Raw genomic sequence first — 24,542 nt, forward strand, 5'->3', positions numbered from 1 at the left:
GTGACAACAGGCCACAGCATACGAACACTGTATGTTCCCATTTTGATCCAACAACATTGACAATTATGACTGCAGTGAGCACAAGATTATTGGGATTGCATCACAGCCCAATGAAAATGTCACCTGGACACATAAGTGATTTTACTTGTTACAGCTGGTCAATAGTACTGTCCAAATAAGTCATCATGCAAATCAATACCTGCTCAAAATGTGCACCACCCCTGAGACACAGTCAATGCATGAAGTATTATGTAATGGGGGGCATTCACTTGGGCTGCTAGGAGACAAATGGCGGTAACTGAAGGACAATGGTAACTGAAGGACAATGGTAACTGAAGGACAATGGTGTGTGTGGACTACATGACCACTACTGCAGCAACTGCAGCAACCTACAGCCCTCTTCCATGATAATTGTTCATGTCACAATGCCAATTGTGCCAACAACTCATACTGACGTCTTGGCCACCCAATTTACCTGATACAAACCTAGTGGGACACATCTGGGAAGCTAACTTGGCATTTGTTCTGTGCTCACAAACCAGTTGGCCTACAATTTGGGAACTTAGTGCTCTATGTATAGACATCTGGCACAACATAGCTCTGGAAATCAGACCATGCAGAATGACTGCTACAAAGTGGTCCAAGGGTGGGCCAACACACTATTAATCCCATGATCTAGTTCTGGCTCATTAGTATATATTTACCATTACCAGATATTTCATAACAGAGGATCAGCAGAATAAGTACACATATGTACACAACATTACATACACAGCACTACTGTTGTGTAAGTATGCCCGAGTATTAACTACCTGAGAGAAGGATACGCCATGAACTTACTTTTTTTTTCCTGCTCTATGCCTAATATGAGTCTTGACATCCCATCTTTAGAATGATAACTGACAAACCATTACATTTCCTTCAACTATGTGGAGTGATGAATACTGCACGATATGTTCAATTACTAATGTAGGTAAGCAATTTCTCTACAATGATGAACTTCTGAAGTGCAATAGGGGCATAGGAGTATCAATCACAGAATCCACATAGGGTGATTGGTTTCTCATTTTTAGTACCGTAACTTCGTGAAATGTCTAGCTAAACAAATTGATCTGTCACATTCTCTGTGACTTCTTTCTAGTGCATATTACTGCATATATCTTCAAAATCCTGACACATGTAAAGGCTTTTCACAGGTGTCAATGTCTTCCTCCAATATGTATTATCATGTGGACCTTGAGGGCACCAGCAAGGGCAAATTCTTTGCCTTAGGTAGCATATTCCTTACGTCTCTTGCCAGTGTGTATTAGTAAATGGCTCTTAAGATGACCCAACTGAGTAAAAGACTTGCCACAAATTTTGCATTTGTGTGGTCTTTTTCCTGAGTGAATCGTTGCGTGCCTCTTGAGCCAACGCAACTCAGTAAAAGTTTTACCACAAATGTCACATTTGTGGGGTCTCTCTCCAGAGTGCATTAATTTGTGGCTCTTGAGGGTATCCAACTGAGCAAAACATTTGCCACAAATATCACATTTATGAGGCCTATATCCAGCGTGTAGTAATTCATGCCTCTTGAGATTATGCAAGCGTGTAAAAGATTTGCCACAAATACCACATTTGTATAGTCTCTTGCCAGTGTGAACCAAAGAATGCCCCTTGAGATAGCGCAACTCAATAAAAGATTTGTCACAAATGTCACATTTGTGTGGTTTCTTTCCAGAATGTATTAGTGAATGACTGTTGAGATGACCCAACTGAATAAAAGATTTGCCACAAATATCGCATCTGTGTGGTCTCTCTCCAGTGTGAATCAACGAATGTGTCTTCAGATGACGCAATTCAAAGAAAGATTTGCCACAGATATCACATTTGTGGGGTCTCTTTACAGTAACTACAGCAGCATCAGTACTGGCATTATCTTCTGTACATGAAGTTCCATAACTATCACTTTTGTCTTCTCTCTCTGCAACATGTGTTATACTGTGTGTGTCACATACGTCTTTCATGGAATTCTTTGAAGTTTTCAAAGTTTCTTTGTGTGAAAACTGCTTCTCAGTTTGTTCTGTTACAGAAACTGCTTTACCATCTTCCAAGATATTGTTTTTGTGCTCATCACAGCTGTCAAATATCTCTCTATTGCCAGCAGATAAGGCTTCATCTCCTCCACTCCCTTTCAAATGTTTGTTCAAGCTAGATTTACTGGAAAATACCTCCCCACATGACCTACAAACAAATATAGGTGGCTGTACACCATCAATGTGGGTGAAGATATGCATTATAAGCCTGTATTTTGAAGGAAATATCTGTAAGCAGAAACTGCAACTAAATTCATGCAATTCCATTTCACTTAAACTACAATTGTGTCTGGTGCTGAATGAGCTATCCTCTTGCAAAGTCAATCCTTGTGTATGGGTACCACATATGTAGACAGGTACTGTGTCCTCTGCACCTCTCTCCAGCTTGTCATGGATTACTCCTTCATGAACAGTTTCTTCGAATGAAATGCCACAGCTCTCACCCATACTATGAACCAACCTAAAGAATAAGAAGAACATAAAAACATTGGTTGGTGACATGTCCTCCAAATCCAGAGTTGTCATAAGGCTTAAGTAATGCAAATATATGCTAAGGTTTAACACATTTCTAAGGAAAATGATCAGACAAATATCAACAACATTATTTACTACTGATTCAGGTTGCTACATTTTAGTATGTATTTTAATTTAAAAGTGTGTGATTTTGTTTAACATATGGTACTGCAAGCTACTGGTTCGTATCTATTTATTTTAATTGCACTTCAATATGTTCCAAAAATGGAAGGCTGAGACATTGCAGACTTATGTAAGAGAAATACTGAATATGTATAATTAGATCCTTATTTCTTTAACATTCATCTCACAAGTGAACAGTGACTAGTTCATTCTGTAAGACTTTTTAAGTACAACTAATACTAGGACACAAAAAGAACCAGGAAAGTAGAGCAAATAATGATTTTAACCCTTTGTTGCCTGACGGTACTTAAAAGTACCAGTAAGTTTTGACTCTCATTATTTTCTCGTGGTGCAGTTTTGTGATCTGAAAGCCTGTCGGTACGTAACAGTAGCTCTGCTCTACTGTTTCATAGATGTTATTGTGCAATACATAGACCTCTCTGGCGGTCAGAGCTTGAAATTGTTTTTCGTGCGCTGCTGTGAAAACAGAAGATTGTATGCGCTCGTTTCCATGGTGTTGCCTGAATTTGTGTGCAATTTATTGAAACTTTCGTTGAGTTTTCCATTGTACGTACTTACCTTCTTTGTTTTTTTATAATAGTTTGAAACATTACGTTACAAGTGAATGAGATAAAGTGGAAAATATAAGGCGGACTTATTAGTACCGTCAGGTTGTGCAAACACTTTATTGTAGCAACAGTGCGTTACCTCTCACTATTTGTTCTGTCCACTTTTTCTCACACAGAAATCTGTAAATACATTTGCCTGTGGAACAATTAGAACAAACAGGAAAGGTTTGCCAGGGAATTTACCCAAAGAAAAATGTCTAAACCGTGGGGAATCAAGTCACAGAGAGTCATCTTTAGACCTAACAGTATTTCAATGGAGGGAAAATAAAGTAGTGTATTTTGCGTCAAACTTCCATGGCAGTGAACAGAGCGTAGAGACAAGAAAACAGAAAGATGCAAATAACTCCCCCAAAGAGAAGGAAGGATAACTTTTCTGTTCCGAAGAATGTACTTCTTGGCAACTGAGAAAACCATTTTGTAGTGTTCAGTTGTAAAGGAGGGTGATGCGAAATGTGTGCGAAAAATAAAATTCAGTCGACACCACATTCACAATGTTGTACATGTACCATGACCAGTTATTGTACGTGATTACAATAAACACATGGGTGGTGTGGATTATGCAGACAGATTACGTTCAACTTATGGTCTTGACAGGCGATCAAAGAAATGGTGGCACCATCTCTTCTGAGGAGCAATAGAAATTGCTTTTGTCAATGCTTACGTCATTTGCAGTGATCTACAAGGGGCACTGCCACTGCTGGAATTCAACCATGCTGTGGCACTAGGGCTAATGAATGAACAGCAAGTGCCAAATCTCAAAAAGAGAAACTCTGGTAAAGATGAAATAACTCCCCCAAAGAGAAGGAAGGATAACTTTTCTGTTCCGAAGAATGTACATCTTGGCAACTCAGAAAACCATTTTGTAGTGTTCAGTTGTAAAAGAGGACGATGCAAAATGTGTGCGAAAAATAAAATTCAGTCGACACCACATTCACAATGTTGTACATGTAAAGTGTATTTGTGCTGCAATGAGAAAAAGAACTGTTTCCTACAATTTCATGAGGTATCATTAACACTAAATATGTGATATGTATATACTGTCAAAAATGTATAGCTGAGTTACTATGTATTGTGAAGTTGCTCTAGAATAAATTTATGCGAAATTTAAAAAAAGAAATTCAGAAATATCATATTTCTGTTAATTTTCTAATGTAAAAATATTTAATATTTATGTGGAATAAAATACAAGTTATAAAAATGGGAGCACTTTTCTGCGCATATTGTGATTCTGTCCATGGAGTCTGACGGTACTTCTGAGTACCAGGAGAGAAAAAAGTACTGAAAAATAAAATAAAATTTTACAAAAAATCCTACCGTCATTTGAGGGCACAATAGCCTAAATTCTGCAAAGAAAATGTTAAAAAGTAAATTTTTTCTTATGTCAGGAAACAAAGGGTTAAAATAATGATAAAATAACACTTTTGCAGTTGGCTTTTCCTTTGTTTTGAAAAATATTTTTAGCTTTAGGTAAAACAGTCATTGATAAGTTTATTTCATTGAGTAAAATAGCAAAGTTTGTTATTTGATTTCATGTAAATCAAAAACAAGGGCAAGCTGCAGCGTTTTTATTGACCATCTAGTATGGCTCCAATTACATGGATAATGACTGTACATAAACAGGAAACAATTTCAGTTCAATAAATAAAAACAAATAAATATGCTGAGGAATTAATTAATTAATTAATTTCAAACACACACACACACACACACACACACACACACACACACACACACACACACACAGAGAGAGAGAGAGAGAGAGAGAGAGAGAGAGAGAGAGAGAGAGAGAGACATTGGCTCTGAAACAGATGTAAAACCCTGTATAGATGCAAATGATGCATGGTACACACATGCACCCCTCCAATACACCACAGACCTTTCCGAGACAGGGTAGCTAGTGGCCCTCAACAATACAGACAGGTATAATATCTGTGTAGCCACAACAGAGGAAATCTGTGGAGAGGTCAGAGAAACATGGTTCTTGAAATGTGTCCGCAACCTTTCCAGTAGTTGCAGAGGCGACAGTCTGGATGACTGACTGGCCTGGTCAGCCAACATGGCCATAGGATTTCGATATGCAGAAAGAAGCAGAGGTTGTTGAGAGTTTCAAAGGAAGCATTATGCAGAGATTGACTGAAACAGAAGAAAAGAATTAGATGAATGGGTAGCTTTGAGGAAGTAGAAGATAAAATAGGTAGAAAGACAAGATCTGGTAGAATCCTTGGATACTGAATTTAATTGATGAAACCAGAAAACATTAAAATGCAGTAAAAGAAACACACAAAATGGATTACAGATGTGTAGAAAATGAGGTTGACAAAAAGTGTAAAATGGCTAAGCAGGAATGGTTAGACGATAAATGCAAGCCTATAGAAGCATTTATAACTATAGAGAAGATAGATATCGCCTATAAGAAAATTAGTGACACCTTTGGAGAAAAATAACCCAGTTGCATGATAATATTGTCAGACACAGCAAAGGACATGCAAGAGCAGTTGAATGGAATGAGAGTGTCTTGAAGGAAAACTAAGATGAGCATCAACAAAAGCAAAACAAGGATAACTGAATGTAGTCCAATTAAACTGCGCAATGTTGAAGAAATTATATTATGAAATGAGATTCTTAAAGTAAAAGATGAGTTTTGCTATTTGGACAGCAAAATAATTGATTATGGCTGAAGTAGAGAGGGCATAAAATGCAGACCAGCAGTGGCAAAAAATATATTTTAGAAAGAAAGTCATTTATTAACAAATTATATAAATTTAATGTGTTAGGAAGTGTCTTCTGAAGCTATTTGCTTGGAGCATAGCCTCGTATGAGAGTGAAACATGGGAACTGACAGTTCAGATGTAAAACGAATAGAATCCTTTTACGTGTTGTGCTACAGAAGAATGCTGAAGATTAGAGGAAATAATGAATAGAATTGAGGAGAAAATAAATTTGTGACCTAACGTCACTAAAAATAATAATAATAATAATAATAATAATAATAATAATAATAATAATAATAAACTGCTGACAGGACACATTGTGAAGCACCAAGGAATCATGGATTAGTATTGGACGAAAGTACAGAGGTACAAGTTATACAGAAAGAGCAGAATACGGTAAGAAGGTTCTAATGACTGTAGATTGTAGTAATTATCTAAAGATAAACAGCCTTCCACCAGATAAAGTAGCATGGAAAGCTATATCAAACCCTATTCAGACTGAAGACCACAACGTTTGGCAGGGTGGAAACAATAGTAAGCTTAACAATACACTTACAATCAGGCATTTTAAAATATTTTTTTTTGAATCCCCAACAGCAGATCACCTGGGATGCGAGAAGACCCTCAACTGATTCAGGTGCAGGTGTTAAAGGCTAGGTCTCCAGATCACACACAGTGGAAGCTATAATACCATGCCGAAGGCCATTAATGGAAGCTATTCGCTGGGCTACCCATGTGGTGTCTGGGTCCAGTCATTACATCTACAGTTACCCACTACAGCAGAATCGAAAGGTGACATCTTTCAGGATCCCAATGTGTGCGTCATGTAGGGGCATGAAACTTGTGTGTGTGTGTGTGTGTGTGTGTGTGTGTGTGTGTGTGTTTCTTTTCTGGTTGTTGCTTCTGACTTGTTTGCATTTTGGTGTGAATGTATAGTTTTGTTCGGCACAGTATCTGGCAAATAGAAAGTGTTTTTTATACATATTTCCAATTTTCTCTACATCACAGCTCTGGTGTTGTATGGACAAATATTCCTCTCTTAATTTACCTGTTGAAATTTTTGTTTTCAAGATATGCATGTGTAGTGTTTCGTTCATTCTGAAATTGATGAAGAGGTGATCTCTTGCTTGTGGTACTTAAAACTGTGTTAACTTGACTGCTTAAGAACTGAGTAACATTTTTTTCTGCATTGCTATGAGTGATTGATGCTCTTCTATTAGTGATTTACCATATTTACTCGAATCTAAGCCGCACTTTTTTTTTCAGTTTTTGTGATCCAAAAAACCGGCTGTGTCTTAGAATCGAGTGCAAAGCAAGCGGAAGTTCTGAGAAATGTTGGTAGGTGCCGCCACAACTAACTTCTGCCGTCGAATATATGTAGCGCTACATAGGCAAGCTTAGTAGCTTCAAATATAAATACTGGCGAAAAAACCTTGTGACAGTAAAAAAAAAAAAAAAAAAAAGGTGCAAGACGAGCTTTTTTTCTCGACCCTGAGTTTCGACCACTGCATTTTCAGACATTATCCAACGAAGTAAATACAAATTCCGTATTGTTCATCTTCGAATGTAGCAGAATTTCAATGTACTACGAAAATCCAACTGGCAAGACTGTTTGGGATGTTTGTCAATATGGCCAACTCTACGTTCTCAATTTTTTCCTACCTGCGAGAAGAGATGGTTGCTAATAGGAACCTGATGAAATGTGAATCACATGCAGTATTCTCTTCACCATAAGAATAATACGAATATAAACATTTTGCGGTTAGATTCGAGTAAATACGGTACATGTTATTACTATAAGCTGTTCAGACTAGGGTTCTGTTTTCTTTTGTAGGTTCAAATGGCTCTGAGCACAATGGGACTTAATATCTGAGGTCATCAGTCCCCTAGAACTTAGAACTATTTAAACCTAACTAACCTAAGGACATCACACTGATCCATGCCTGAGGCAGGATTCGAACCTGCGACCGTAACGGTCTCGTGGTTCCAAACTGAAGTGCCTAGAACCGCTCGGCCACAATGGCTGGCTTCCTTTTATAGCTGTGATTTACTTTTGGTAGTCAGACTCTGCAGTGTTAATCTGTCTTTGTTGTTCATCCACAATATCTCATTTTGATATCCATTTTTACTAAGGGATAGGTTAGGTTTTGGGTGGTATATGCCTACTTGCTAATGTCAATGTCTGACAGAGTAATTCAGTTGTACAGGTTTCCACAATTAAAGTTACAGTTTCAAAATGCTACAACAAGAGAACCTCTACTCATGACATCAAATTTGAACAGCATATTATTGACACGGGGAAACACTATGGAACAAAAAGGACACTGACTAAAATCTGGCCAACAGATGGTACCATAAGCATCACAATATGCATGCCAACAGACACTTATTTGTAAGTTTGTGTCCAAGACCCCTGACATGACTGCCTCCATGAAGGATCGTACTCTGCTGATAAAGTGCACCAGTAACCTTGAAGTTCCATGCACTCAAGGGTATAAAAAAGCAATGGTCTGATGTCTGCTAAGAGTCTGGAGAATACGATTGCAAAATTCTAAGAGAAGTTCTTCTGACGTACAGTGCAGCAGAGAAAGGAAACCAGCTGAACAAACATCTGCTGAAGATGTGTCCACACTCCAGGTGGGGTCAAGGGGTGGTGGTGGTGGTGTGCAACACACGAGGAATTTCCTGAATGCTGAACATGCCTGCAAGCACGGTGCATAAATAACTGTTTTAACATCCTGCAGTGCTATCCATGCAAAATTGTCCATATTTAGGAGTTACTTCCTGCTGGCCTGCCAGCAAGACAAAAGCTCACTGAAGTATTTCTTCCATGGAACATTCTGAAGTTTGTTTCCATATCCAAGGACATGTTGCAGTATGCTGAATATAGCAAATGGAAAATCTGCACACACATCAAACAGTACCACCTCATTCTGAAAATGTTAACTGTGTAGTGCAGGTTGACAACAAGCACCATTAATTGTAGGGCCACATTTTCTGGAGGAGGTGAGTAGTGTGGGCCCTGTTATCTGTACTTTTCCTGGTAAATGCTTTGGGAATCATTTGTGCATCAACATCACTTCAAAATTGTGAATGTGTGTGTAGGTTTATTTTTATGCAAGATCACACTTCTGCCAACGCATTTTGAAAAAGCTAGAATTATTATCTATCATTTCTCCAACAGCCTGGCTGTCCAGATCACCTAATCTTAAACTGTGCGACTTCTGGCTCTGGGGTTATCTGAAAGAACGTATCTGAATCTAAGGCACCCACAGTGCAATGTGTTCTGAATGTGACCCCCAAAACACACTGATGTGGAACAAGCTGCTTCTCGATTTCAACTTGTCACAGAAAATGGTGGACAGCATATTGAGTATGTCTACCAGTCTCTCAACTAGAAACCGATGTCCTTTTGCTTTTTATGCAGTTTTTGGCCTCAGGACAATTAAAAACTGTTTTTTTCCCATCCAATGTGGTAGGATCTTGTCTTGGTGGATGGGCTTACCTAACTAACAGTGTCACAACTACTGATTACCAAACTTGTGGAGTCCTGTACATTTGACAGTACAGGTGGTGTAATGTGAATCTCAAACCATCGCCATTGTATTGTGACTCATCTGTCATTTGTAGCTGACCCAATTTATGTTAAGATGCGTGCAGTTCAGTGTACTGGTAAAATTTTCGTTAACTTTTTGTTCCTTTGCCCCTGCATCAATAATATGCTGCTCAAATTTGGCGTCGTTCTGAGTAGTAGTTCTCTTTCTACAGTGCTTTGAAACTGGAATTTTAATTGTGCGCACCCTACATATGTTGATGTGGGTTTTTCTGCTCAAGTTGAAAGAGAGGTCATTATTTTCTTTATGTATAGTGATGAATAGGATGTTGACCTCTGTGTGTGTGTGTGTGTGTGTGTGTGTGTGTGTGTGTGTGTGTGTGTGTGTGTGTGTGTGTGCACCTCCCTCTCAAAATCACCCCCCCCTACTCTGTCTCATTTCTCTTTCATGCAAACAGTTTGCAACAAAGAGAAAATTTAAGTGACCTGTAAGAGTAACTTTCCCTTTAATGGGATTTGTATACCGAACAGTGTACATAATTATTTAGTCTAAGTGTTTGGACAAATACATTTTCTATGTGATTAATCAAAATACTTGCAGTTAAGCAACACATTAGTTAATAGTATTCACTGCCAAGAATATACATAACAAATTATTCTTTAAGAAGAACTCCTCAGTCACAAAGCTAATGCATAATATTGTAACTGTCTGGTTCTTGTATTCTGTGGACTCATATTAGAGGTGGCCCAGAACACCTCATACTTTCACATCTACAGCAGCAAGGTGCTGACTGTCCATGTAAGAGTCCTCTAAGTACAACTACAAAGAGGAATGGAGTGGAAGTCAGTGTATTCCAGCGGCTGGATTGTTCAGGGTGGAGTGATACCTTTTGAATCAAGGCAAGAAGTCAGTAAATAGTTTCTTGGATTCTACAGCCTAGTAAGCCACTTGTTCAGAAAACTTTTTATTTAATGCTGCTCACAGCTACCTAGGGCCACATTATCACAGCTCTCGTGAAACGTACAGTCCTTCTCTGGTTTCAGGAGAGGAAATCAGATTGCTTCCTAGCATTAAGTACAAAGATCTCTAGTCAGTCAGCTTTTAATTAAAAAGAGCCCATTTCAAGGGGTGATGGAATTTATTTGACTTTTGGGAATACAGAATCCAAACTACACAAGAACATATAGCAAATGCTTGCATATTAGGTCTGTAAGTGCTGTACCAATTAGTACTCACTGAAAATAAAAAGGAATATCTACGTTTTTCATGGTACAGTTTTCGCCACAGAACTACACTCTCCAGTGTTTATGTCATCCCTGCTGATATAATAGCTTTGGTGAGCTATTATGACAGTAATAAATCACACTCTGTTTCTCGTATCTTCACTGAGCTCGGTAAACAATGGAAAACAAAATACATTTCTGAAAAGTTGTTCTGGGGGTAATGTTCACGAAACCAATGTTCTCTTAATCTACAACAGTTTGGTGTTCGCTGAACATAATCACCATTAAACTTGTCACCAAGCTGTACAAAAATGCCTGCTATGGACTGAAATACTTAGTTCCACAATAGGAGTGTATTAGCAGTGTGGTTAGTCTACTCCATGATATTCCTTGTCTGAGATGCTGTAAGCAATTCTGAAAATTTCCAGATGGTAAAACATTGCTCAATTTGTTCTACATGGTTTCCACCCCAATGACTTCCTTTTGTGTTACAAAGAACAAGCCCCTGAGAGGAGCTGGCAACCACTACGAAGCAAGATAAGAGATTAGTTGCAGAATGTGTTACCTTGCTGAAGCAAATGCTACTGCTTGTATTCAGAAGAGACAGCTCTTGTAACGACCAAGTTTTCTGCATTCTGACCACAGGGCGTGCTGGAATTCTATTACATATTACTGCCATTAATACCTCCTAAAAAAGAAATGGATGCCTCACTTTGCAGATGAGATTAGTAATGCAACTTTCAAGGGCTGCCTTGGCACAGTAATCAAAACAAAATAGACTCATCACTGAGTAAATGTTGAATTTGATGCTGTGAAAGCTTGATGTCCAACTCTTTTGACAACTGTTATTATCTATATGTTTTCCTCCGATGATTATGGTGGTCCTTTTGGTCTTAAAAGGTCAAGTATTATCTGTCTTTGAATGCTAGGAAAGAGTAGAATGTTAAGTGATACTTGTAACTGCTGCATCAGCTCCCAATCTGGAAGGAATAACAGTCTGTGCATATGGTCCACCATTGGATGTGTTCTCGAAAAAATTGCTGGTGAAAGCTTGAACATTGTATGTATCCTCTTTTCTGAATGGCGTCTCCCATAACAAAACCAAATGGCACAGCAAATATCCATCATCAATGCCAGTTAGTCATTCCTCAAAACTGCATAACTGTTTCAACAGTCAACAAAAACTTTTGAAATGTAACATCTTGGTCCTGCTCCATGTGTAGTTTTATGGTACTTTCCACAGTTTCTGGTTTCCTAATTTATACAGTGAAATCCCACTGAAAAAAAAAAACTTTAAACAGATCAATAGCTTGTCCTACTTGGGATAAATAGCATCACTTCAATGCTGTCTAAGCAGTTACACATTCTGTTAACAATGATAAAATGGAGTTTAATATTAATACCACTGTTGATCTCCAGCTCACTATTCCCATGATTTAAAATTTTCCTCAATTATTTTCTGCATCCTTTCCACCAGCCATCCTCCAATTCCTGTTCAGCCCCTTGACTTGGCTATATCTTGCACCATTCTCTCTTCGAACCCACGTAATTGTGCTCGTGCCTTCTAGTGCTTTCTTGCAGCACAGCATAATCTACCATTTTGGAGTGCTTCACTCAAATCAAATGATTGTTGTGATTTGAAGCTTTTGGCAGCAGCAATGTGTGCTATGAAAATAAGCTTGTTCCATTTGATTTATTTTGATAGTCTCGTGAAGGATTTTATCAGAGAAGTGAATGCATAAACATTACTTTTCCAAAAATTAGTATTTCAAGGATTACTTTCCTCGTGTAATACATTTCAAAATCGAGTTTCTCAACTACACCTTGTAGGAATAACATTACAAACAAAAATACACATCTCAATTGTTTGCTAACGTGTGCTTACATGATCAGTAAAGTATCTGCATGTGAAGTTAAAAGTATTCTTACTAATTATCATTGTTAACAGCCCTTCATCAAAAAAGAAAGTGTAACCTCAAGTGGATTCAGAGGATTTGCAAGATGAAGTTTTACACATGGTGCCCCCATAGGTGCAAATTTACTCTCCCCTGCATGAAAATTAACAGATTACATTCTTGTAGAATCACTGTCAGCAGTCAGTACTTCTTCGGCATTTGACACTTCTGCATCGCTGTCATTTAAGTCCTTACCTTTTCTGTCTTCTTTAAACTACAGAAAAGTCAGCAATATCTGCTAGATGACCATTACACAACATAGTGCAACACTTGTTGCTGATAGACAACTCTAAATAAACTTTGTAGCACCTCTTGAATACTGCCAACTGAGGCCAAATGCTGTTCTTAGAATTAATAGCACTGCACCACCAGGCACCCTGAACTCAGTTTTTAGTGCATGGTCCACAGGTTAAATTCTCAAAAATGGCTTACAAGAAACCATACATTTACTAAAGTTTAATATGTTGAGATATTCCATGACATTAAGTGTACAATTGCTGAAGTCCAGCCTGTTTTGATATTGTTTGACTTGTTAATTGTACATTTAATATCTCCATGACAAAATGTCATTTTCTAAAAGTCTGTGAGTTCTGGTAATGGTCAAATTATTTTACATCCTTCAGCTGTGTGACACACACCCCTCCCCTTTCCACATGAACCAATGACCCAGTTGAAACCAGATGGCTTGTATGCCTTAATGAAACAGACAGCCATACCATAGGTCCAACAGCAATGACATGACATCTAGAGAGAGCCCCCATTAATATGTGGCTACAACCGAAGATCAAAATCCTTTTCACAAGTTGAAGATGCAACAGTTTGGATAACTGACTGATCATGGCTTGTACAATAAGCTAATATGGTCTTTCTACACCGGTACTGTGAACGGCGAAACTACCATAATTAGATATCCTGAGGACATGTAGCTCTATTGTACAGTTTAATAATGATGGCATCCTGCTGGATAAAATATTCCAGAAGTAAAATAATCTGCCATTCATAACTCAAGACTACTCTGTAGGATGTTGTCACCAGGAAAAAGAAACAAATAATCCTATGGGTCAGAGTGCGAAATGTTAATTCCTTAGTCCAGTAGGTTGGTTAGAGAACAGAAAAGAGAAATGGATAGGTTCAAGCAGGATATGATGGGAATTAGTGATGTGCAGTGTGAGGAAGAACAGAATTTTTAGTCAGATGAATACAGGTTATCAAGACAAAATGAAATAAGGGTAATGCAGTAACAGGTCTAATACTAAATAATAATTTAGGAATGTGCATTAATTATTATGAACAGTATAGTGAACACAGTATTACACCCAACATGGACACAATGCCATGACCATCCATAATATAAGTAGTCATCCATAATATAAGTAGTGTATATACATATTAGCTCTGCAAATGATGAAGAGATTGGAAAAACGTATCATGTAGTCCCTTAAAATTTTGAAGCAGTGCAAAGATTGGCAACTTGCTTTACATGTTCAGACATAGAACAGTACACTTCACAAAAATAAAAAGAAATAATATACTATGGCTACATCATCAATGTCCCATCTTTTACAAATATCCAAATGTAACAATATGTGGTGATCTAAAATGGAATCATCAAACTGGCTCAGTCATAGATAAAGCTGGTGGCAGACTTCAGTACACTGCTAGGATACTGAGGAAATACACACATAGTAAATGAGAAATTTAACAAATTCCTGTAAATATTTTTGCAACACTATGAATAATGTGTTCTTTTACAACACATAAGGGGTAATTATTATGTCAAGAGAAAGTGTGGTTAACATCTGAACTCAAGTATCATGTGCCAGGGACAGCTTTAGTCAATACAGAGGGGTAGGTCTAACAAAGATTTGAATGTGCACTACAAATAGTATAGCAAAATTCTTCACAGTGTCATCAAACTTAAGCCATACAAACAAAAAAAGTTGTCCTCTGAATTATATAAAGCTCCCTCTTCCTCACACAAGATACTTAACCCACAAGCTTCTGTTCAATTTTATACCTTTTCAGGGGTAAAGAAGTCTAGGAATATGGTTAGCAAAAAGTATAATTTTCTGACCACACTGTCTTTTCAATTAACAACATTCATCCTGTAATCTAATACAGTAACTGAATCATTGCTTTCAATTCTGTGATAATACTTTCCTGCTATGATCTAAGCCTAACTGATCAGTATACTTTTGGCTACCACATTCTGGAAACTGGTGACCAATTGTTTTGCTACTACATCACTGATGGTTGTTGGGTTTATAAACAAACTTGATAGCTCTTGCACTATGTCTGTAAGTCCTTGTATGGCATAATTTTTTTTTTTTTTTTTTGGTAGGTTTTTGACAGTGGACATCAGCAATTTGAGGTATTTTCAGTTAGTATTATCTGACAGAGAATCAATATAAAAGTATCTACAAACATTGACACGTCAGTTAGGTCTTCATAATATTACTAAAACTGTCTTCAGCTGCTTAATCATAGTTAAGATACGTTTTGATGGTGGCCTGTGGAATGTTGGTACCACAAGATCATGTGTTTCCTGATCCACTATTGTGGCACAACAATCAAACAACTGTTCAACACTATGTCCATTAATCTGATGAGGCTGGAAATTCAATATAATTTTTGGATATACAGCCACTCAGCCCTTCTTCTCACTTGTACCGTAACATTAGCTTATACCCATCAACACGAATCTGTTGAATTTCAGTAACTTCCATAGTTCCAAGTTATCTTCTGGGAAGTACAGTATAACTGTTGAAATTCTATCTGCAATTCATTTCCCTGTATGTATATTCAAAGTTCTCATTTTTATTTTATGACAGCCATCGTTTATATATTAGCCGTTCAGCATGTTTACTATGCAATTGGCATTCACACTAAGGATTCTGCCTTTTACTATTGTTGTTTATCGATAGTATTTACTCGAGTCTAAGCCGCACTCGAATCTAAGCCGCACCTGAAAAATGAGACTTGAAATCAAGGGAAAAAAAATTTCCCGAATCTAAGCCGCACCTGAAATTTGGGACTCTAAATTCAAGGGGAGAGAAAAGTTTTAGGCCGCATCTCCAATTCGAAACAAAGTTGGTCCACTGTAATATGAGACAATTTAGGTCGAATGAATGACGATACAGCTACAGTAGTTTGGTTCGAGTCGTAAGCTTAGCAGTTAAGCTTTACCAGGTAGCCATTGCTATGCGTCAGGCGCTCCGTCCGTATTTATACGGGTACCCTTCCTTTTTCACGTGCTTCGTCTGTTTTGAATTGATTGCTTATTTTTCTTTGATCTGATAAGCGCAGTTTTCTTTGTTATAGGTGTTTACGTCACTCTACGCTGAATATGCTTTACTGTACTGTGTCATGCTTTGTTTGTCGTACTCCGATACTGCGTGTTTACGGCCTGTCGCTGATCGTGGCATGGCTTGCTTTTGTGCGCGCTACCGCCGCTTACAAATAAAAAAAAAGAGAGAGGAATTGTCTCATTAGCGAAACAATGGCAAGAGACTGCTACTTGTTGTTACTTACACTGCTGCTTTCTTTGATAATGATCAACAAGAACCAAATAATAGACCGCGTATGATAGAAGATGTTCTGAACGAGAGTTTAGCGAAAAATTTTCTCCATTTGAAAATCTTTGCAGGCGCCTCTTTAGTACATTACATTCTGCACAGAAATTAGAGTCATCTTAGATTTAAAAATCTAGTCAATTGCTCGCTTCATTTCTGACTGTATCACTGTTTAGCATAAGAATAATACGAATATAAACATGACATGATATGTATATTCTTCCGCGTTTGCTGTTGTCTCACTCCAGTTTTGTGGTTTATTACGCAGACAGGATTTAAATGAGATAGCAGCAAACACGAAACAGTACATGGCAAAATGTTTATGTTCGTATTATACTTATGGTGACGAGAATACTGCATGTGATTCACAATTTATAAAAGTTCCTATTAGCAACCATCTCTTCTCACAGATTGGAAAAAATTCAGAACGTAGAATTGGCCATATTGACTAACATCCTAAACATTCTTGCCAGTCGGGTTTTCGTAGTACATTGAAATGCTACTACATTCGAAGATGAACAATACAGAATTTGTATTTACTTCGTTGGATAATGTATGAAAATGCAGTGGTCAAAACTCGGCGCGGAGAAAAAAAGCTTGTCTTCCACCTTTTTTTAAAAAAATTTATTTACTGACGCAGAGGTTTTGGCGCCAGTTTTATCTTTGTGCCTACAAAGCATGCCTGTGTAGCGCTACATATATTCGGCGGCAGAACTAAGTTGTGGCGGCACCCACCGACATTTTTAAGAACTTCCGCTTGCTTTGCACTCGATTCTAAGCCGCAGGCGAGTTTTTGGATTACAAAAACCGGAAAAAAAGGGTGGCTTAGATTCGAGTAAATACGGTAATTAACAATTATCAAAGTAGATTTTATGTTTTAACTACTTTCATGTGCAGTAAATAAAAATGTAAACTGCAGAGAGAGTTCTGCAATGAATAACAAGAACTTACCTTACACTATCAGAAGCACATCTCATTGAGGCTAACACCTGAAATATTTCAAGAAATTATTAGTGATTTAAGAAACACTAAATAAATGAAACTTAATAAACACCAACTACCATCTGATTGTTCCACAAGATAATGTCTGTAATGCTCGCAAATAGCAATAAAGTGGACATGCTATAAAAACTGTAGTAGTTATTGACACATAACACAGTACAAGCAAAAATTTAAACTTCATTTCACCACTGTTTTTAGTACCATAAGTAACTATAATAACGTAGTGGTTCAGTTAAAACCATACTTCCTATTTGATACTTCAAACAGGAAAGTGGCCAGAAACATCTCATCTGCCACAACTTGCGTAAAAGTTCTCTGCTTTCTTTCATTATAAAATTATATCACGAGTGATGCATTTGGGACTTTGTCTTCTGGAAAGTCCAAACCAACAGGCAAAGGCAACTGAGTATCTTCTAAACTCAACTACAAAACTCAAACCCAAAATGAAGTACAGGCATGTAACATTAAATATAGAAACAGTACTAAATGTCGGCAAACTCAAACTACTGAAATAAATTGCTAATTTACAAGTTAGAATATCGGCATTAAAAATACCATATTCAAAGGTGAAGAAATATCACATTCAGTGGATTATAGGCTCTTCAAAGGGGAAACAGAGAAGAGTGTCATGAGAACTATGCCACACCTAGCCACTGCATTCATAATTAACAAATCTACACTACTCAGTATCAAATTTTCTATCATCTTCAGAAGGACACTTCGCCTTCACAATTCAACATGTAAAAAAGAGGTACACATTAAAAATACACATGCACCAATAAATTGTGAGAACAAAAATAATGCAGATGAAATACAACAGTTCTGAGAACAATGTGGAGAAGAGTTAAATTGCTTAATGCTCCAATATAAATAAACAGTAATAATAGTAAATAACAAAAATTAAAACATTTTTATGCCTGAACTTTTATTAAATGAATTTATACACAGCTGAGAGCAACATTGTGCTGGTCCGTCAGACACATTGAGCATCTTTCGGCAGAAGTTGGAGGAGAGCAAGTGAAAGCATCATTTCGGCACAACCAAGTGGAGATGGAGAGGACCGTTGCTACCCGAGGGGAGCATTCTGCTGTAACGCTACAGGGGCTACAGCAGTTCATATCTTTGAGCTGGAAGCAAATTTCTGACGAGTCTCCATTAAAGATACCAGATGGCAAGTTTTGGAATGGTTCACAAAAATTCAGCTGTCAAGTGGTCTTTCCCAGTGATGTTTCCACACTGTGCAACTCCACCTGTATATCTCCGGGTGTGCTGCATTTGTGTATAAGGTGCTTGCCAGCTTATCACGTTTGCCGAGTGAACTTTTCTCATGCCAAACTTTCACTATTGTGAGTGTAACGTGGGGCCTTGTTTTGGCTATACTCAGTCCCCCATGTCCTTCCGGTGTACTTATCTGATGTTTATTTAATGCCTTTATCTTGATACATATAAATGTATTTGGTGGTTTATAAATTTAAGGTATATTATGGATGTCCTTAGCACCTAGCATGTGAACTTTACTACTTCCTTGTGATTGCTTGTGCAGGAACTGTTAAATGAGTAATTAACAGTTGTCGTTACCTGCTTTACCTACAGGAAGTGATTAGTATGACTCCCTTTTCTTGAATTATCAACTGGAGAGAGAGAGAGAGAGAGAGAGAGAGAGAGAGAGAGAGAGAGAGAGAGACTCCTTCACTTAACTGTTTGGGAAACAAGTTGGCATATTGCTGCTGCATGATTGTGTGCATCTTCTATCTTCTTTCAGAATTGTATTTTGTGTGTGTGTGTGTGTGTGTGTGTGTGTGTGTGTGTGTGTGTGTGTGTGTATTTTAGAGGCAGTTAGTCTGAGTTGGTTGGTTGGTTTTTTGGGGGGGTTGATGAGGGCTAAACATTGAGATCATCAGTCCCCTGTTCCAAACAGACGTACTTGTAAAAGACCTACACAGTAAAAGCGTAACCTCTGCACCCAGAGGGAGGGAACACCAAGGGGTACAGAGCTAAAATGAACACCGCAATAACACAAAATAGAGGACACTTAAAAGGAGCAGAGCAAATAGTTGACTAGATTAAAACAGACTACAGTGGTTGATGGATCACGTAAAAGGTCAACCACTCAAATACAAACGAAGAACCTCCAGCTGGAAAGCGTTGATAGAGGTACCAACACAACTTATTACCATAAAAGACACTATTTTGGTATCCACGTCACAATTAAAAGTCACTGTAGTGGGTGTAGTCTGAGAAATGATGCAAGAGCACTCACACTAGAGTGAGTGGTAAAACCCAGCTGCACGGATAAAACATAAAACTGAGTCAGCTATAGAGGCATCGTCACCGAGAATTAAAGGAAGTGCAGCTAGTAAATTAAAGGACTGCCGCAAGGGGGCTAAAAGGGGGCAGTCCATCAGAAGATGGACCACTGTCAGTCCTGCACCACAGCGACACTTGGGCACGTTCTCACGGCGAAGGAGATAGCTGTGGGTCAACCGCGTATGTCCAATTCGGAGATGGCAGAGAACAACTGCGTCACTATGCGTACTCCTCAAGGATGAGTTCCATATGGCTGTGGCCGACTTTACCATGCGGAGCTTATTTGGCATGTTCAAGACAGACCATACAGAGCTCCAACCATCGCGGACCTTGCGATGTAGGGCTGACCGGAGGTCTCTTTCCACGAGACCAAGCCCCAGGGGTGGCGAAGTGGTGGCCTGCTTGGCCAACCGATCGACACGTTCATTTCCTGGAATGCCAATGTGGCCGGGGGTCCACGTAAATGCCACTGAATGACCACACTCGGTGAGAGCAAAAACCGCATCTTGAATACCGCGCACCAAAGGGTCCCAAGAAAAACACTGGTCGAGTGCTTGCAATCCACTCAGAGTGTCACTGCATATGACAAATGACTCCCCAGGGCAGGAGGAAAGGCGAGCGAGTGCACGATAAAGAGCAACCAGCTTCGCAGTGAAAACACTGCTCCCACAAGGCAGGGAATGCTGCTCAGCATAGTCGCCGTGAATGAAAGCAAACCCAGTGCGTCCATCGACCACAGAACCATCGGTGCAGACTACATCTGCATTGCGAAATGAGGCAAGAAGAGCCCTGACTTGTTGACGAAGACTGGCAGGTGGAACGGAGGACTTGGAGTCACAGGACAAATCCAAGCAAAGCCGCAAGTGAGGGAGGGACCAAGAAGGGGCAGAAGATGAGGGCCGGAAGGATGGAGGAAGGGGAAAGGACTCGAGTGACGAGAGAAGGGAACAAACGTGGACCACGATCAGGAGACCTGACCTAGGCTGCCGTCATGGGGAGGGGAGTGCAGAAGATGGAAAAGGAGCCTGCGGTTTGGGTGGTCGGGCGAGGCATGGACAAGGGGGATGTATGATGCAAGCAAATGTTGTCAGCGGAATCATAGGGGAGGGATTCCAGCTTCTACAAGAAGGCTAGTCACGGGACTAGTGCGGAAGGCACCTGTCGCCAATCTGACGCCACAATGGAGAATCAGGTCAAGGATCTGCAATGTTGAAGGTGCTGCTGAGTCGTACACCACACTCCCGTAGTCGAGATGGGACTGGACTAAGGCCTTATAGAGCTGTAGGAGGGTTGTTCGTGCAGCCCCCCAAAGGGTGTGGCTGAGGCAGTGAAGGATGATGAGGTGCCGCCAGTACCGTTTGTTTAAGATTGCAAAGATGAGGTGTCCAAGTGAGATGAGCATCAAACAGCATGCCAAGAAAGCGATGCATCTCCTCAATATGAAGGAGTTCATTGGCAAGGTATAGCTCTGGATGGAGTTGGACCGTTCGACGACAACAGAAATGCATCACTCGGGTCTTAGAGGCTGAGAACTGAAAACCATGGTTGGATGCCCAAAAATGTGCCTTACAGATAGCTCCCTGCAGCTGCCGTTCAGCAACACTGATGCCTAGGGAATTTTAATAAAGACAAAAGTCATCGGCATATAGAGAGGAACAGACAGATGAGCCCACCGCAGCCGCAACACCATTAATCGCCACAAAAAGATGGGAACACTGAGAACTGAGCCCTGCAGGACACCGTTCTGAATATGAGCAGAGCTAAAATAAGTGCCAACTCTAACCCGAAAGGAGCGAGTGGAGAGAAAATTCCGTAGGAAAAATCTGAAGTGGACCCTGTAACCCCATTCGTGCAGCATAGCAAGGATGTGATGGCGCCAGGTGGTATCGTACGCCTTCTGGAGATCAAAGAAAACAGCAAATAGATGTTCTCGCCGAGTAAAAGCTGTACAAATAGCCGACTCTACCGAGACTAAATTGTCGGTCGCTGAGCGGCCCTGATAGAAGCCCCCCTGATGTTGGGCCAGGAGGCCCGGAGCTTTGACGATCCACATGAGACTCCGACTCACCAACCGTTCCAGGAGTTTGCACATAGCGTTGGTAAGGCTGATAGGGTGATAGCTATCAACCACCAATGGATCTGCACCACGTTTCAGCACTGGGATGGTAACGCTATCCTGCCAACGAGTTAGGAAAACACCCTCCATCCAGATGCAGTTAAACAGGGCGAGTAATTCACCCTGACAGTGCGCCGAGAGATGGCGAAGAAAGTGGTTGTGAATTTGGTCTGGACCTGGAGAAGTATTGGGGAAAGCTGTAAGGGCACTTTGGAACTCCCATTCACCAAACAAGGTGTTGTACCGTTCCCAATGGTGCGTGCGAAACAACAACTGTGTACACTCAGCCTGCTCTTTAATGGCGCGGAATTCTGCGCTGTAGCCTGCTGTCGCCGAACTACGAGCGAAGTACTCTGCCAGATGTTCGGCAATAGCGATTGGGTCAGTACAAAGTGTACCCCGAAGAGAAAGGCAAGGGACAGATGCACGAGGGTGAAAGCCAAAAATGTGCCGAACCCGTGACCACACCTGAGATGGGGAGGTGCGAGAACCCATGGTGGCAACATATCGTTCCCAGCAGTCCTGTTTGCTCCTCAGGATTAACTGCCCATCCCGGGCCCACAGCCGTTTAAAGGCAACCAGATTAGGGAAAGATGACGCCGGTGTCATTGCAGGGCTTGCTGGCGGTCCCGGATAATTTCTGCAATCTCTGGTGTCCACCAAGGGACTGACTTACGCCTTAGAGTACTTGAAGAACAGGGGACAGTTGCCTCGGCAGCAGAAACAATGGCCTTAGTGACCTTGTCCACTGCCAAATTAATGTCACCAGGAAGCGGAGCAATGGCCAAAGTAGCTGACGTGTAGGCTGCCCAAACAGCTCCACGAAGAGACCATCATGGCAGCTGGTCAGGGGGATGGGATTGAAGAAGAGAAACCAGGATAGGAAAGTGGTCGCTACCACAGAGGTCATCGTGGACCTAAGGTATGGAAGAAGACCTGGGCTACTAAGACAGAGGTCAATGGCCGAGTATGTGCCATAAGTCAAGCTAAAATATGTGGGAGCACCAGTATTAAGGAGGCAAATGTCCTGCTGTGCCAAGAAAGCCTCAACATTCCTACCCTGGCGCGAGATCTGGGCCCCACCCCGTAAATGGTGGTGGGCATTGAAGTTCCCCAAAAGGAGGAATGGCGGGGGGAGCTCGTCGAACAAGGCAGCTAGGTCAGCAAGAGGGAAAACGTCATCTGGGGGAAGGTAGAGGGAACAGATGGTAAGCTCCAATCCTGCACGGATTCTAACAGCCACAGCCTCGAGAGCCGTGTGAAGTGGCACTGGAGCACTAGGAACAGTGGCAAGAACATAAACACAGACATCGCCAGGCACCCTGTCATATTCTACACAGTTCTTATAGTAACCCTGGTAGCCACAGAGGGAGGGGGTCCGCCGAACAGGAAACCAGGTTTCCTGTAGGGTCAGACAAATGGCAGGGAAGCGGTACAAAAGATGTTTCAACTCGGCAAGGTAGTGGAAAAACCCACGGCAATTCCATTGAAAGATAATGGTATCCGACTGTGAAGACATGAAAGAACCTTGGCGGGGGGGGGGGGGGGGGGGGTAGATCACACTTTAGAAGCACTCGCCGCCACCGATTGTGAAGTAGCCTGATCAACTTCCATAGGAGCTGCGGGTAGAGCAACATCTAGCTCCTGAGTGGATGCTAGATGCCCCACATCATCTTCAAGTGCAGTGGTGAACTCCTTTTCTGTCTCTATGTCCTCCTCTTTTTGCTTTTTCTTCTTTTTGGTAGGGTCCCATTTGTCCTTCAGTTTATCAGGCTGAGTGGGCTTTTCTGACCCAGTCTCATGGACCGAGGAAGACCTGGAAGCCCTACGGCTCTCAGGTGGTGGCTTTTTCAGCCAATGGCTGACATCTGGAGGGGCAGTAACCGTGGAAGGGAGGGCACCAAGCGATCCCTTCCGCACGAGTGGAGCCGGAGGAGGTGGGCACTTCTCCGGCTCAGAGGTAGGGACTGCAGTCCCCAAGGAAGGCGGGGTTGTTACTCTCGATGTTGAAAACAGGGGAGCAATGGAAGAGGGTGTTCCCCCAACTACCAGGAGGGCAGGAACAGACGGCTGGGCTGGAGGGGCCACAGAAAGCGGCTGAGCTTGGGGGCTCATCGCCAGGGATGGCGACATCAAAGCTGTTGCAGCATACGTCGATGAAATGAGCACAGGGTGAAGTTGGTCATACTTGCGTTTAGCCTCCATGTAAGTGAGCCTGTCCAAGGTCTTATACTCCATAATCTTCCGTTCTTTTTGATAAACTGCGCAGTCTGACAAGCAAGGTGAATGTTTCTGTCCGCAGTTGACACAAACAGGGGGTGGTGAACATGGGACGCTGGGGTGGGAGGCACGTCCACAATCCCGACAGGTAGAGTTGGCGTCACATCTCAATGACATATGCCCAAACCTCCAGCACTTATAGCAGCGCATGGGAGGAGGGACGTAAGGCTTAACATCACATCGATATATCACCACCTTCACCTTCGCGCGCAGGGTGTCACCCTCAAAAGCCAAGACGAAGGTGCCAGTGGCGACCCTACTATCTTTAGGTTCCCTGAAGACACGTCGTACAAAGTGGACACCGCGGCATTCCAGATTTGCACGGAGCTCGTCGTCAGACTGCAACAACAGGTAACGATGAAAAATAAGTCCTTGAACCATACTGAGGCTCTTATGAAGCGTAATGGAGACTGCAACATCACCGAGTTTGTCACAAGCAAGCAATGGCCATGACTGTGCTGGGGATGCTGTCTGTATGAGGA

The 24,542-nt window shown here is 40.8% G+C and overlaps 1 protein-coding gene across 1 annotated transcript in view; it reads right to left on the bottom strand.

The window, feature by feature from the left end:
- Window positions 1-404: 404 nt before the first annotated feature.
- LOC126108642 (zinc finger protein 729-like) overlaps window positions 405-24,542 on the bottom strand; it is an 81,162-nt gene continuing 57,024 nt past the window's right edge. Inside the window, exons 4-5 of the mRNA XM_049913951.1 lie at window positions 17,307-17,344; window positions 405-2,535 (exon numbers count right to left, since the gene is read on the bottom strand). Of these exons, the coding sequence (XP_049769908.1) occupies window positions 1,269-2,535; window positions 17,307-17,344 (1,305 nt within the window). The 3' untranslated portion in view covers window positions 405-1,268. The remainder of the gene's footprint in view (window positions 2,536-17,306; window positions 17,345-24,542) is intronic.

This window comes from Schistocerca cancellata, chromosome 11 (genome assembly GCF_023864275.1).
Source record: "Schistocerca cancellata isolate TAMUIC-IGC-003103 chromosome 11, iqSchCanc2.1, whole genome shotgun sequence".
Classification (NCBI taxonomy): Eukaryota; Metazoa; Arthropoda; class Insecta; order Orthoptera; family Acrididae; genus Schistocerca; species Schistocerca cancellata.